Below are 12,744 nucleotides of genomic sequence, written 5' to 3'. Positions count from 1 at the left end.
AGGCAGATTGAGTTCTTGGTTCAATGACATCTGCTAGAGAGGACTATGCATGTGCCAGCCAAAGCAATGACAGTGCTATGCAAACAGAAGAGGCACATCACTGAAACAGCAGTGACCTACCATTCAAAGATCGGAGGCAGGCACAGAGGCCGTGAATACATGGAGGAGGAGAAAATCCAGTGCACAGTCAGCCCCAATGCACTTGAAAATTATTAGCATAACACTTTGAATTGTGACTACAGAAGAACTACAAAGCTGATTTAAAAAAAAAAAAACTAACGTATCAATTTAATCTATTACAGCACCATTTTAGCAATGTCTTTACATTCCAAATTGTTTAAATTCCTTAGATACTAGGTATATAGAAAATGTATGTTGGTCATGAAAAACAAACCATATACATAGGTAGTCATCCACAGGTCTGGTATTAACCTCTTCAGCCCCCAAGCCTATTTACACCTTCATGACCAGGCAAAATTTTACAATTCTTACATAATCAAATAAATAAGGCAGCACTCTGTAACGCCATAGCTTGAAAACATGAAATATGAAAGATGAACTGTATAACTGCATTAGAAATATGAAAAATTGAGAATGCTTAGCGAATAAATGGGCTAAATATCAGGATCCTGTCAGCGCCAGCGAACTGCCAAGGCTGAGCAGGGTGACTCACCCACACTGCGGGAGGGCCTGGGTTCAGATACTGCAGGGAAAGTTCAGGCAGATGGGATGTGCGTCGCTGAATGTAGTAAGAAGTACAAGGACCTACGATCATGTGACCACAGGGGGCAGGGTTTAGCATCCCACTGCTGGAGATGATTGTAGGATACTTACTACAGGGATTCTGTAGTAGAGGAGAGGGAAAATTAGGACAGACAAACGGGGGGTCATACACGGAGAGGGCGGCGCGGTACCAGAGGGGCGAGAAGAGAATAGTCAGAACGTCAGCAATGAGTCATACACGGAGATAGCAGCGCAGTACAAGAGGGGCAATCAGAGAATAGTCAGGTCATAGGCAATGAGTCATGCACGGAGATAGCAACAAAGTACAAGAGGGACAGGCAGAACTCTTAACAGGGACGGAACCGGATCAAAACCAAACAAGCATAAAGTATCACAGTCACAAAGCACACCAGGGTCACACACACTCGGCCAAGGGTCTGAGTATAAGCGATGAGAAATGAGCCCACAATGAGGCTATAAAAAGCCTCCCAGAATCTCAGAGTGAAGCCGTCCAGATTAACCTCTGAACTACCTAATCCCATGAACTAAGCAGATCATGACACCAATTTTTGTGTACCTGGAAGCCACGTTAAGGTGATTCTCGTTTTCCATGACCTAACACTGCCAGACCTCTCTGAAACTAAAGTCTTCATGTGTATGGGAACCTGTGAATCCTCTCTTGGACTGAAATATATATGTTTGTGGAGGGGAGGGTCTTGCTGTGATTAAAAACGCCTGAGGCTAAAAGGTGGAGTGCTCAATCAGAAGGCTAATGAATACAAATTTCAAAAAACTGACCATCGCATCCAAACATAGACTAGGTTTGAACAGGTGCTTTCCTAGAGTCACCAACGCATATATAATCAAACAAATAAGGCAGCACTCTGTAGCGCCATAGCTTGCAAACATGAAATATGAAAGGTGAACTGCATAACTGCATTAGAAATATGAAAAACTGAGAATGCTTAGTGCATAAATTGGCCAATGTATGTGTACCTGGAAGCCACGTTAAGGCAATTCTCATTTTCCAGGGCAATTTTTCAAATTTCTTATGCAGTTATGCAGTTCAACTTTCATATTTCATGTTTGCAAGTTATAGCGCTGCAGAGTGCTGCCTTATTTATTTGAGCACTCCACCTTTTAGCCGCAGGCATTTTTAATCACAGCAGGGCCACCCTCCTCCACAAAGATATAGATTTCAGTCCAAGAGAGGATTCACAGGTTTCCATACACATGAAGACTTTAGTCTAAGAAAGGGTTGGCAGTGTTAGGTCCTGGAAACCGAGAATCACATTAAAGTGGCTTCCAGGTACACATGAATTGGCCAATTTATGCACTAAGCATTCTCAGTTTTTCATATTTCTAATGCAGTTATGCAGTTCAACTTTCATATTTCATGTTTGCAAGCTATGGCTCTACAGAGTGCTGCCTTATTTATTTGATTATATAGGAGTTGGTGACTCTAGGTAAGTACCTGTTCACACCTAGTCTATGATGGGATGTGACGTTCAGTTTTTTGAAATTTTACAATTCTGACCAGTGTCACTTTATGCGGTGATAAAGCTAGAATGTTTGTTGATACCACGGATTCTGATTTGCATTTGTTTGTGAAAAAAAATCGGAAATTTGGCAAAAAATGGAAAAAATTTTGGAAATTTTCAAACTTATAATTTTTACGCCCTTAAACCACAGAATTATGTCACCAAAAAAAGTTAATAAATAACATTTCCCACATGACTACTTTACAACAGCACAATTTCTTAAATATAACTTTTTTGTTAGGAAGTTACAAAGTTATAAGCATTAAAAGTTGACCAGCAATTTCTCATTTTTCCTATAAAATCTTTTTTTTTTTTTTCTTTAAATGGACCACATCACATTTGAAGTGACTTTGAGGGGCTTATATGACCGGAAATATCCAAAATTGACACCATTCTAAAAACTGCACCCTTCAAGGTGTTCAAAACGACAATCAAGAAGTTTACTAACCCTTCAGGTGCTTCACAGGAATTAATAAAATGTGGAAGGAAAAAATGACAATTAACTTCCACAAAATTTTACTTTAGACACTTTTTTTTTTTTTTATTTTTACAAGGCTAACAGGAGGAAATGGACCCCAAAACCTGTTGTGCAATTTCTCCTCAGCACGCACATACCCCATAATGTGGGGGAAAATTGTTTGGGCACACAGCAGGGATCAGAAAGGAAGGAGACCGTTGACTCTCTGAATGCAAAACGGACTAGAATCGAGAGCGGCTGCCATGTCGCATTTGGAGAGCCACTGATGTGCCTAAACATAAGTGATGTCATTTTACAAACTACACCTCCCAATGAATACATACTAGGGGTGTAGTGAGCATGTTGACACCACATGTGCCTCACAGAAATTTATACTATAGGGTGGTGAAGAAAAAATAATTACATTTTTACTACTAAAATGTTGTTTTAGCTCCATTTTTTTATTTTTACAAAGGCTAAGAGGAAAAAATGGACCTCTCAGTTTGTTGTGCCATTTCTCATGAGTACGCCAATACCCTACATGTAATTGAGAACTACTTTTGAGGCACGGTGCAAAAAGCTCGGAAAGGAAGGCACATCCTAATTTAATGCAGATTTTACTGTTATGGCTTGCGGGTGTCATGACCCATTGGGAGAGCCCCTGAGGCGCCAGGACAGCAGAACTCCCCATATGTGACCACATTTTACAAACTACACCTCTCCATTAATTCAGCTAAGGGTGCAGTGATCATATTGACACTATGGGTGTGTCACATAATTTTATACCACTGGACAGTGAAGAAAAAATAATAATTACATTTTTACCACCAAAATTTTGTTTTAGCCCCAAAATTTGTCACACAATTTGTGATGAACGTGGAAATACCCCATATGTGTATGTACAGTACTGCTTAGCCACACGGCGAGACTCGGAGGGATGGAGCGCTATTTGCCTTCTGGAGCACACGTTTTCCTATAATAGTTTGCAGACTCCAAAGAGAGCCTCTAAGTGCTGGAAGAGCAGACTATGCAAAAAAAAAGAGAATAGACAGCTAGGCAAAAATATACATTACTCAACATGAAGTTCGAAGTTTAATATTCTGATCAGTCTAGCATACAGTCTGATGGGAATGTTAAACTAAGAACCTCATGTTCAGTAATATATATAATATATATTTTTGCAATGAGGCATTAGATCATTGTATGATTTTTTTGGTGGTGTGGTCAATGCTCTCTTTTTAGAGTATTGCATGCTCTTTTCCCTTTCTTGAACCAGCACTCCTTCCATTTGGCACAGGTGATATTAAATTACCAGGAGACTACCAAAAAGAGGTCTAGCTAATTTTGCTCTCACTTGAGGTGAGTTTTAAAGCTTCTTTCATTTAGTGTGTGGCACCCATTGTTGCTGTGGTTTTGTGATTGTGGGGCAGTATGGTCTGGAGTCATGGGGACTCAGTCTTGCAGCATGGGTGCGGGGAGGCACCACGCCGCCCGTACTACTGGTGCATTGCCGCTGCGACAGTGGTTAGCGCACGACGCTGCTCCATTAAGGCAATAGAAGTTAGTAGCCACTTAGAGGTTTGCCCGTGATGTGGCAGTGGGCTTCATATAGTCTGATCAGAATGCTAAACTAAGAACCTCATGTTCAGTAATATATATTTTTGTCTACCGGCATTAGAGGTCAATGTATGATTTTTTTGGAGGTGCGGTCCATGCTCTTTTTTTGTGGTAAGAGCAGAATACCCCCTCAAGCAATCCCATTTTGGAAATTATACTCCTTTGGAAATTTATGTTCAGGTGTAGTAATGATTTTGACTACATGGGTGTTTTCCAGAAACAAGCAGAAGTGGATGTTGTAGAGCTAAAATTTCAAATCTGCTATTGTAGTCAACAGTACATTGTAGTGACCAATATGTTGTAGTCACTAATACGCTATGCCCAGCTCATACTTCTGGAGATATGCTCAACAAGTGGACGCTAAATGTGGTTTAGACACACTGGGGCTTAGAAGGGAGGAGGGCATTTGGATTTGAGAGTGCAAGATTTGCTAAGTTTTTTTTGGGGGGGGGGCTAGCCATAGCACTTTTCCAAAGCCTTTGTACTACCAGTAATTTGGAAGCCCCCTATATTTCTGTTAACAGATGACAGACGTGAGTGGTAACTTGCTTTTTCTGTGGATTGAGTTTAAGTTTTTATTAGGAACATTTTACTGTGGATCAAAGGCCAGAAGGCATCCGCTGTACCTCCATCTGCCTCATTATAGGGATTTTATACCTGCCAACCTGGATGTATGGATACTTCCAAGGTTGTGAAAGGGTTAAGGTACATTTATGTGAAATTAAAAAAATAATGCAATGTGAGAAATAAACCCATTAAAACATTTCATCTAATTTGGAACACATTGCATGTAACTAACTTAATTAAAATCAGTAGTTTGCACCTTGCAGCAAGTTTGTAGGTTTCCACTTCTTTCTTTAAACTCTTTATCTCGGAGTCTAGCATCTGGTTGTGAGCATAAACATCTGGGACAAAACCAACAGCTTCTGGCTGCAGGAGGCCTTTCTGCATCATTTCATACCTAAAAGGAATGGCAAGTAACTCATTATTCTCTGTGACAATGAAAGAATTGTTACAGGCCAGAAGCATTCACATTTTGCAAAATATTAGCCAGTTATTACCAAGCTATGTACACTAGTGAGCCTAACAAAGAATGCCAACTTTTGGTACAAAACAGTGACTGATGCATCTATGGACCAGGAGCAAAATTTCTCAGGATCTTTATCATTTTTAGATGGCGTAAATGAGTCAGCAAACATTTTGTCAATATAAACTATATGGAAAAAAGAATAGAGGAGCTATATGACATCCCATGCTAAATCCATAGGCATTACTATAGAGATGGTCCACCCTTTATACCTATAACAACTTCCACTCTTCTGGGAAGAGTTTTTGAAAAAAAAATTTCAAGTAGGCCTGTGGGACTTTCTAGGTCCATACATCCAAAAGAACATTTGTGAGGTCAGAAAGTGATGTTCAAGCTCACAATCTCTGCTCTGGATCATCCCAAAGGTGATCAATGGGGTTGAGATTGGAGCTGCTCAAGCTGTGACGTCCTGGTGGTGGGTGGGCATTTCTGACTTCGGACGCCGACTCCATGGCTTCCGGCCCTCCGCCTCACGACAGGAAGCGCCATATATTTACCGCTTCTTGGGGGCTCTTTATTGACTCCGCTATAAAAACCTGTGCTTCACATTAAGACACCAGGCCCCCCAAAGAAGCACGAATGCGAAACGCGCGTTGGGGTCTCCCTGTACACACTCTATGATAAGGTTTGTCTGCGGCACTCTTTTGACTTTGGTTATTTAGGTTGTGACAATTTCAGCATTATTTCTGGTTGGTGAAGATGCAGATCGGCTATTAGATACATCATTCTTATACTTATATGGTTTATTTGCACTGTTTAAAAGGGTATTATGGATTGCTATTTTTATCCCTGGCAAGACTTTGCTAAATACCATATGTACTCGCTATGAGAAAATTGGCACTATTTTTGCACTTTATAGCTTTGAATATATGAACTTGTCTTGTGTAGCCTATGCATTTTTGATTATTTTATCTATCAACCTACATTCCTATTAGTGTCCTCATTTTTACCAGCCTCACTTCAGTGTGGTACTGGGTGTCGCTGGGTCTGTTTATTATCATTATTTAATTGTATTCTATTTGTGAACATATCAATAAAATTCAAGAATATTTTATCATTGCTCCGATGTCGATTTTCTCTTTTTTGTTTTTTATGCATATATATGGATGAGCTTATTATATTTAGCCTTTTTTGGGGATTCTTATTACTATAGAGATGGTCCACCCTTTATACCTATAATAACTTCCACTCTTCTGGGAAGATTTTTTTGAAAAAAAAAAATTCATGTAGGCCTGTGAGACTTTCTAAGTCCATACATCCAAAAGAACATTTGTGAGGTCAGAAAGTGATGTTGAAGCTCACAATCTCTGCTCTGGATCATCCCAAAGGTGATCAATGGGGTTGAGATTGGAGCTGCTCAAGCTCTTCTGCACCAAACTCAGCTCAAACTCACCTGGAGCACAATCATGCTAAAATAGAAAGCATACCACCATAAATACAAATTTAGACAAATTTCTGGTTTTAACTTATTTCTCTCTGGTAGAGTTTAATGCATTGCATCACTCGATATAAACGGATGCGATGCATCAAACTCTACCAGAGATAAATAGATTAAAGCCAAAAAAATTTCTAAATTATTACGAGTATTCAAGTCTCTTCTGGTTTACTTTGTAGCTAATGTATATAAATAATATGTTTTAGCAAGACTGTTATCCGACTAGAGTAAATGCCACTGGCACATTATGTAAGGGCAGCGATCCATGCTCCCTCTGGCATGTGGCATCTGTTTCCTCTGGAACCATGCACTGTGCTAGTAACACCGCACCATCGCTCACAGATTGTACGCTAGACGTCTGCCAATTCTAAAGGAGATGCAGCAATGCTCACATTGACTTTCTCGCTGCACATGTTCTATACAATAATGTGCAGGCTTTAAGTAAAATGTTTAGTCCTTGAAAAGTTTTTCTCTCTAAAGTCAAACAAGTCCGAAAATGTTTGCCTTCTGCCAAGTTCTTTCCATCCAGCAATTTTATGTTACTAAATCTTGCTGCCAACCAATATTTTCAGCATGATTTTTTCCTGCATCTTCTAGAGTTCAGTAATAACGACGATGTAATGGCGAGCCTTAGACAATTTCCCTGGCTTTTAGGACCTTCAGAAGTTTCAGAGATAAGTAAACCTACCATTCTGTCTGAAAGCATTCCAAGGTTTTCATCATCCCCATTTTAATCAGAAAATTGCGAAGAAAATCATCCACTACTTCAGGCCTGTGAGACACAGGTCGCTGGGAGGAAAGAGGGGATCCTTCACACTGTAAAAAGGCAAAAAAATAATTATTGGATATAGACAATAAGAACTTCCGTCAGAGTGAAAATATGACGCCAGTTATTAGATTATCATATACTCGTTCAGTTGTTTTGACATTGCTTTGATTCAGAACAGGTATACACACTGTGGCCAGAAGGCGTCATCAATTTCAAACCATGTGTAAGATGATTACTCACTAGTAGAGATGAGCGACTTTGCCTTTTTTCGGGTCGAGTCGGGTTTCATGAAACCCGACTTTCGAAAAAGTCGGGTTGAACGCAATCTGCTGATTATCGTGAAAAGTCGAAGGCCGACTGAAACACGAAACCCAAATCAAGTCAATTGGGAAGAAAAGTCGGCAGTGAGTGGAGGACAGGAAACACACCTACAGTGCCCATTTCAATGCCAAAAACATCAATTCTTATTACTTAAGCTTGTCAACCTTAATTTACTTTATAATAATAGTTAGGCATTGAAAACTGGGGGTTATTTGGCTAAAGTTGTGGGGGGGTAGGGCTGGCTCCAGATTTTCGTGGGCCCAGGGCCAAAGAGTGTCACTGGGCTCCTTTAACACATACCACAATTCATGATCCTCTGATACGGCAGAGAAATAGCGGTATAGTACAATCAAAAATACTTCACTTCTTACATCACATGACTGATATCCATTTTAAATTCTCCAATAGCTCCAAAAACGGACAGTATATTACTCCATACAATATTATGGCCACCGCATAGTGCGCCATACAGAGTAATGAGGCCCATATATTTCTCCATACAGAATCATTGGTCCCATATAATGTTCGATACAGTATATGATGAGCTCCACATAATGCTACAGTATATGTTGGTCCCCATGGATGAAGCTCCACTGTGTTATGGGCCCAAATAATGCTCCATATATAATGTGCCCCATTTCTAATGCACCATTGTATAATGGGCCCTGTAAATGCTGCTCCAGTGTCTGATGTCCCCCATTTGGAAAGCTCCAGCATATGATGGGTCTCACGGATGATGCTCTAGTGTACGATTGGTCCAAATAATGCTCCATATATAATCTGCCCCATTTACAATGCTCCAGTATATGATGGGCCCCATGGATGATGCTCCAGTGTTTTATGGGCCCAAATAATGCTCCATATATAATGGGCCCCATTTCTAATGCTCCAGTGTATAATGGGCGCTGTAAATGCTGCTCCAGTGTCTGATGTCCACCTTTGGAATGCTCCAGTGTATGGTGGGCCCCATATATCATTCTCCAGAGTATAGTGCTCCCCAAAAATTGCTCCCAACCTTTAAAACAATTAAATAAGTCTCCTCGCTAGGGAATCCCTGTACTCTGAACTCCTCGTCGTCCCCATCTTCCATCTCTCTGCACTTGAACTGATTAGGCAGAGGGCGTAGAGACGTGATGTCATCACGCTCTCTGACCAAAATGTCACTGTCAGGAAACGCGGAAGACATCACAGCGGTGGAGCAGGGAGAGGTAAGTATTTCAACTTTGCAAGTGCTGTGATCCTGAGCAAGCAGGGGGGCCCACTCGTTGGCGACGGCACTGGCACAGGGCCCCTCATAGTACAGCGGTGTGTCTGACAGCAGGTGGGCCCTCCCACCGGCAGAGACACTTTTGCGTACTATGAGGGGCCCTGTGCCAGTGCCATCGCCCATGAGTATGCCCCCCACCTGCTCAAGGAACCTGCACTTTCATCTGCACCTTCCTCTTTGTCACCGTGTAAGGTGGTATAGCATGCAGGAAGGGGAACCTGAGTTTCATCAGGGTCAGATTCTGGCTGTGTAGAGTGCAAGGGGAATGTAGTGGTCTGGGTCAATGTACCAACAGAATCATCTAGCAGTGGCTGGGCATCAGTGCACTTGTGGCGCCCCCAGAAGTACAGTCGCCACAGTGGCATTACCTTCCTCCTAGGGAGTGTGATGTCATGCTTGCGAGCAACGAACGATGTCTCTAGCAGTTAAACCAACACACAACACAGTTCCCACTCCAGGCCAGCAGGGAGAGCTCTGAACCTGACTGCTGAGGAGCTGCTCTCTGTGGTCGGGAGGAGGGAAGTTAGGGAACTCTGTGAAGGGAAGGGGAAGTGTGTGGACATGAGAAGGGGAGCTGGAGGATGAGCAGAGTTAAGGCTCACTCCTAGCTGAAGCGCATGGTCCGGATTCCGGTCTCCGAGTTTGTAGGGACACTGACGGTCCTGCAGCAGAAACCGGAGGAAGCAGCAGCTGTAAATGCTCTGTTCCCAACTAAGGCTCAGAAGCCCCAGCAGCGATGTGTGTGAGCCAGAAGGAAAAGGCTACGGCTGCCTGCCATACGAGAAAGTTCCAAAAGAGAGTCAACAGGGGAACTTCAGTGTGCTCAGTACTGCGAGTACCTCAGATAAGCGCTAGAACGGAGGTCACACTACCTATCTGCAGAGAGAGAATTCCTAATTTGCTTCCAGGCTGACCAACTCCTTCTCCATCTGTACTCTGGGTCATGGACGGCACTTACCGAGTACAGGTAAAGGAATTGCACGACTGTGTCTGTCATCTTTCTCCTGCACCTGGCACACGGCTCTGCTACATCCTGCACTGCACACCATCTACCAACACTTTCATCTGCCCTGTGACTACGGCCCTACCTGTGCAGGGCTTTTACATCTTAGCTGCACCACAACATCAGTCCCAGAGAAGCGACACTGCAGCGCTGGTCAATCTGATCAGAAACCACAAGAGGCATCACGTATCATTCACCTATAAACGTTATTCACCCCTTTACATGGACGCCCAGGGCCACCACTGTGACACATCCCTCTGAGACACCGGCCCGGTACCGATTAACCACACTGCCCTGTCTGGCGACCCACACTCCATGTCAGATTCATCTTGGACTGGGGAATTCACGATTTGACTTGATAACCCAGGCATGGTATGTGAAAAGAGCTCCATGGAGTAATCTGTAGTGTGGCCTGCCGCATCCTTCACTTTTGGTAGGGGTGAAGGACACAAGGAAAGGTGTTGTTACTGACCAGGAGCCTCCACTGATGACTCAGTGCTTTTATTTTTTGAAACTTCAGAAGAGGAGGTGATAGAGCTGGAGGCTGTGTCAGCAATGTAAGCCAAAACTTGTTCCCGAAGCTTCGGCTTTAAAAGCGGTTTACCTACTCCCAGAAAAGGGAGCCTTCGAGGCCTTGTGGAGCCAGACGATGACGCAGGCTCAACACCTCCTCCTTTAGGTGCTATTGTGCTTTTGCCACTACCAGCAGATGCACCACCACCATCAGTACCAGTTGGCAACCCCCACCCACTTCCACGGCCTCTTCCACCATACTTCCTCATTTTTGGGAAAATGTACCCAAAATACCACCAGCTATATGGTACTGTAAAACAAGGTACAAGGTGTATATAGTATTGGGGAGAATTTGAATCTCCCTAGAGATTTTAGGAGGCTGAACAATTATCTCAGGCCCACTATAGATTACACCTCAATTTAACAGGCTGAAATAGGCTGGTGTATGACAAGGTTCAAGGTGTATATAGTATTGGGGAGAATTTTAATCTCCCTAGAGATTTTAGGAGGCTGAACTATTATCTCAGGCCCACTATAGATTACACCTCAATTTAACAGGCTGAAATTGGCTGGTGTATGACAAGGTACAATGTGTATGTAGTATTGGGGAGAATTTGAATCTCCCTAGAGATTTTAGGAAGCTGACAATGATGCTCTCAGTCCAAGTATGGCAGCAGGCAGCCTAATAAGCAGGACTGCTGCACACAAAAGTGTGGAAAAATGAACGCTTGGTAATTGTGCAGAAAAGAGGAAGAAAATTATTTTTGCTTTTAAAAAAGCGGTTTGCACAGCAGTGTGCAAACAGCAATGCAGCTATCAGGGAGCCTTATAAGGCAGCCTAATAACCAACAGAGCTGATGCACAAAAATATATCCTCCCCTGTCACTGCACACAAACTGTTGTGTTGTACAGTGAAAATCGCTACCAGCAGAAGCAGTTTGTTTTTTTCTTCTTCCCTGCCTAACGCTCTCCCTTATTCAGAATCAGCAGCAGCACCTCTCCCTATGCTAAGATCGGCAGAATTAAGATGGTGGTCGGCATGCACGCCCATTTATAGCCCCTGTGACACAATACAAAGCAAGCCAATCACTTGCATGCCCTTCTCAAAGATGGTGGTGACCGCTGCCCATGTCATCGTGTTGCCCACAGTGTGCGTCCTCCATCATTGGCTGAAAAAGGGCGCTGAAAGCATCATTTGAAACGCGACTTTGGCGCTCTGGTCGCCGACCTCACGCTATGGTCGGGTTTCGTTTCATGCAACCCGACTTTAGTGAAAGCCGGCGACTTATGAATTTGACCGACCCGTTTCGCTCAACTCTACTCACTAGTTTTCTTGTAAATTGCAATCATTATGAACACAACAGAGGTTGTTCCTGCTCCACAATAAATTATAGGGGTTGTACACTACTCAGACAACCCTTTCTCAAATCACTATATTTCCCCCATGTAAAATAGCAGCTAATATTCGTCCCCGATGCAGGCGTCGTTTCAGCTATGTCAATGCCTGTTCTCCTCCCGCGGCTTGTGACCTTGTTATATCCAATATCCAATCCGCGGCTTTTTCACTCTCACTTACTTTGGATGTAGCTAACATCTGGAGAAAGTCAGAGCAGCACCTCTCACTCCTTCCAGAAGTCTGCTTTATACAAAGAAAGTGAGAGTAAAGAGGATACTGATTGGCTGTGTTCTGTTATTTGTTTCCTGTCATGGATCACACTCCTTGGTTATCTCCAGGCTTTTTATTACAAGAGACTTGCAAAGCATTCCTCCATTACAAGATGTCTGCTAACAAGAACTGACCAACAAGTTCTTAAACTCTATAGTGCACACATCAACGTAGTGAGACCCCTAGAGGCCACATCGCGTATAACATATTGCTATAGGCTGCATGGCCGGAATGGTGTCCACAAGGGAGAAGAGTATAGCTGTTATGATTTTACATGGGGTAAATACAGTTATTAAGAAGGGGTTGTCCGAGTAGTGGACAATTCCTTTAAGAAACCAATAGGAA

The 12,744-nt window shown here is 42.7% G+C and overlaps 1 protein-coding gene across 2 annotated transcripts in view; it reads right to left on the bottom strand.

Annotated features, from left to right (window-relative positions):
• SPAG16 (sperm associated antigen 16) overlaps positions 1–12,744 on the bottom strand; it is a 1,757,100-nt gene that overhangs the window by 1,677,788 nt on the left and 66,568 nt on the right. For both annotated transcript variants that reach the window (XM_073553217.1, XM_073553218.1), the window contains exons 4-5: positions 7,549–7,676; positions 5,162–5,299 (exon numbers count right to left, since the gene is read on the bottom strand). In XM_073553217.1, the coding sequence (XP_073409318.1) occupies positions 5,162–5,299; positions 7,549–7,676 (266 nt within the window). The remainder of the gene's footprint in view (positions 1–5,161; positions 5,300–7,548; positions 7,677–12,744) is intronic.

The sequence above is a fragment of the Dendrobates tinctorius genome, unplaced genomic scaffold, assembly GCF_039654945.1.
Source record: "Dendrobates tinctorius isolate UK_male_01 unplaced genomic scaffold, ASM3965494v1 ptg000199l, whole genome shotgun sequence".
Lineage (NCBI taxonomy): Eukaryota > Metazoa > Chordata > Amphibia > Anura > Dendrobatidae > Dendrobates > Dendrobates tinctorius.
The sequence above is the reverse complement of the archived record's forward strand: the minus strand, read 5'-3'. Positions and strand labels throughout refer to the sequence as shown.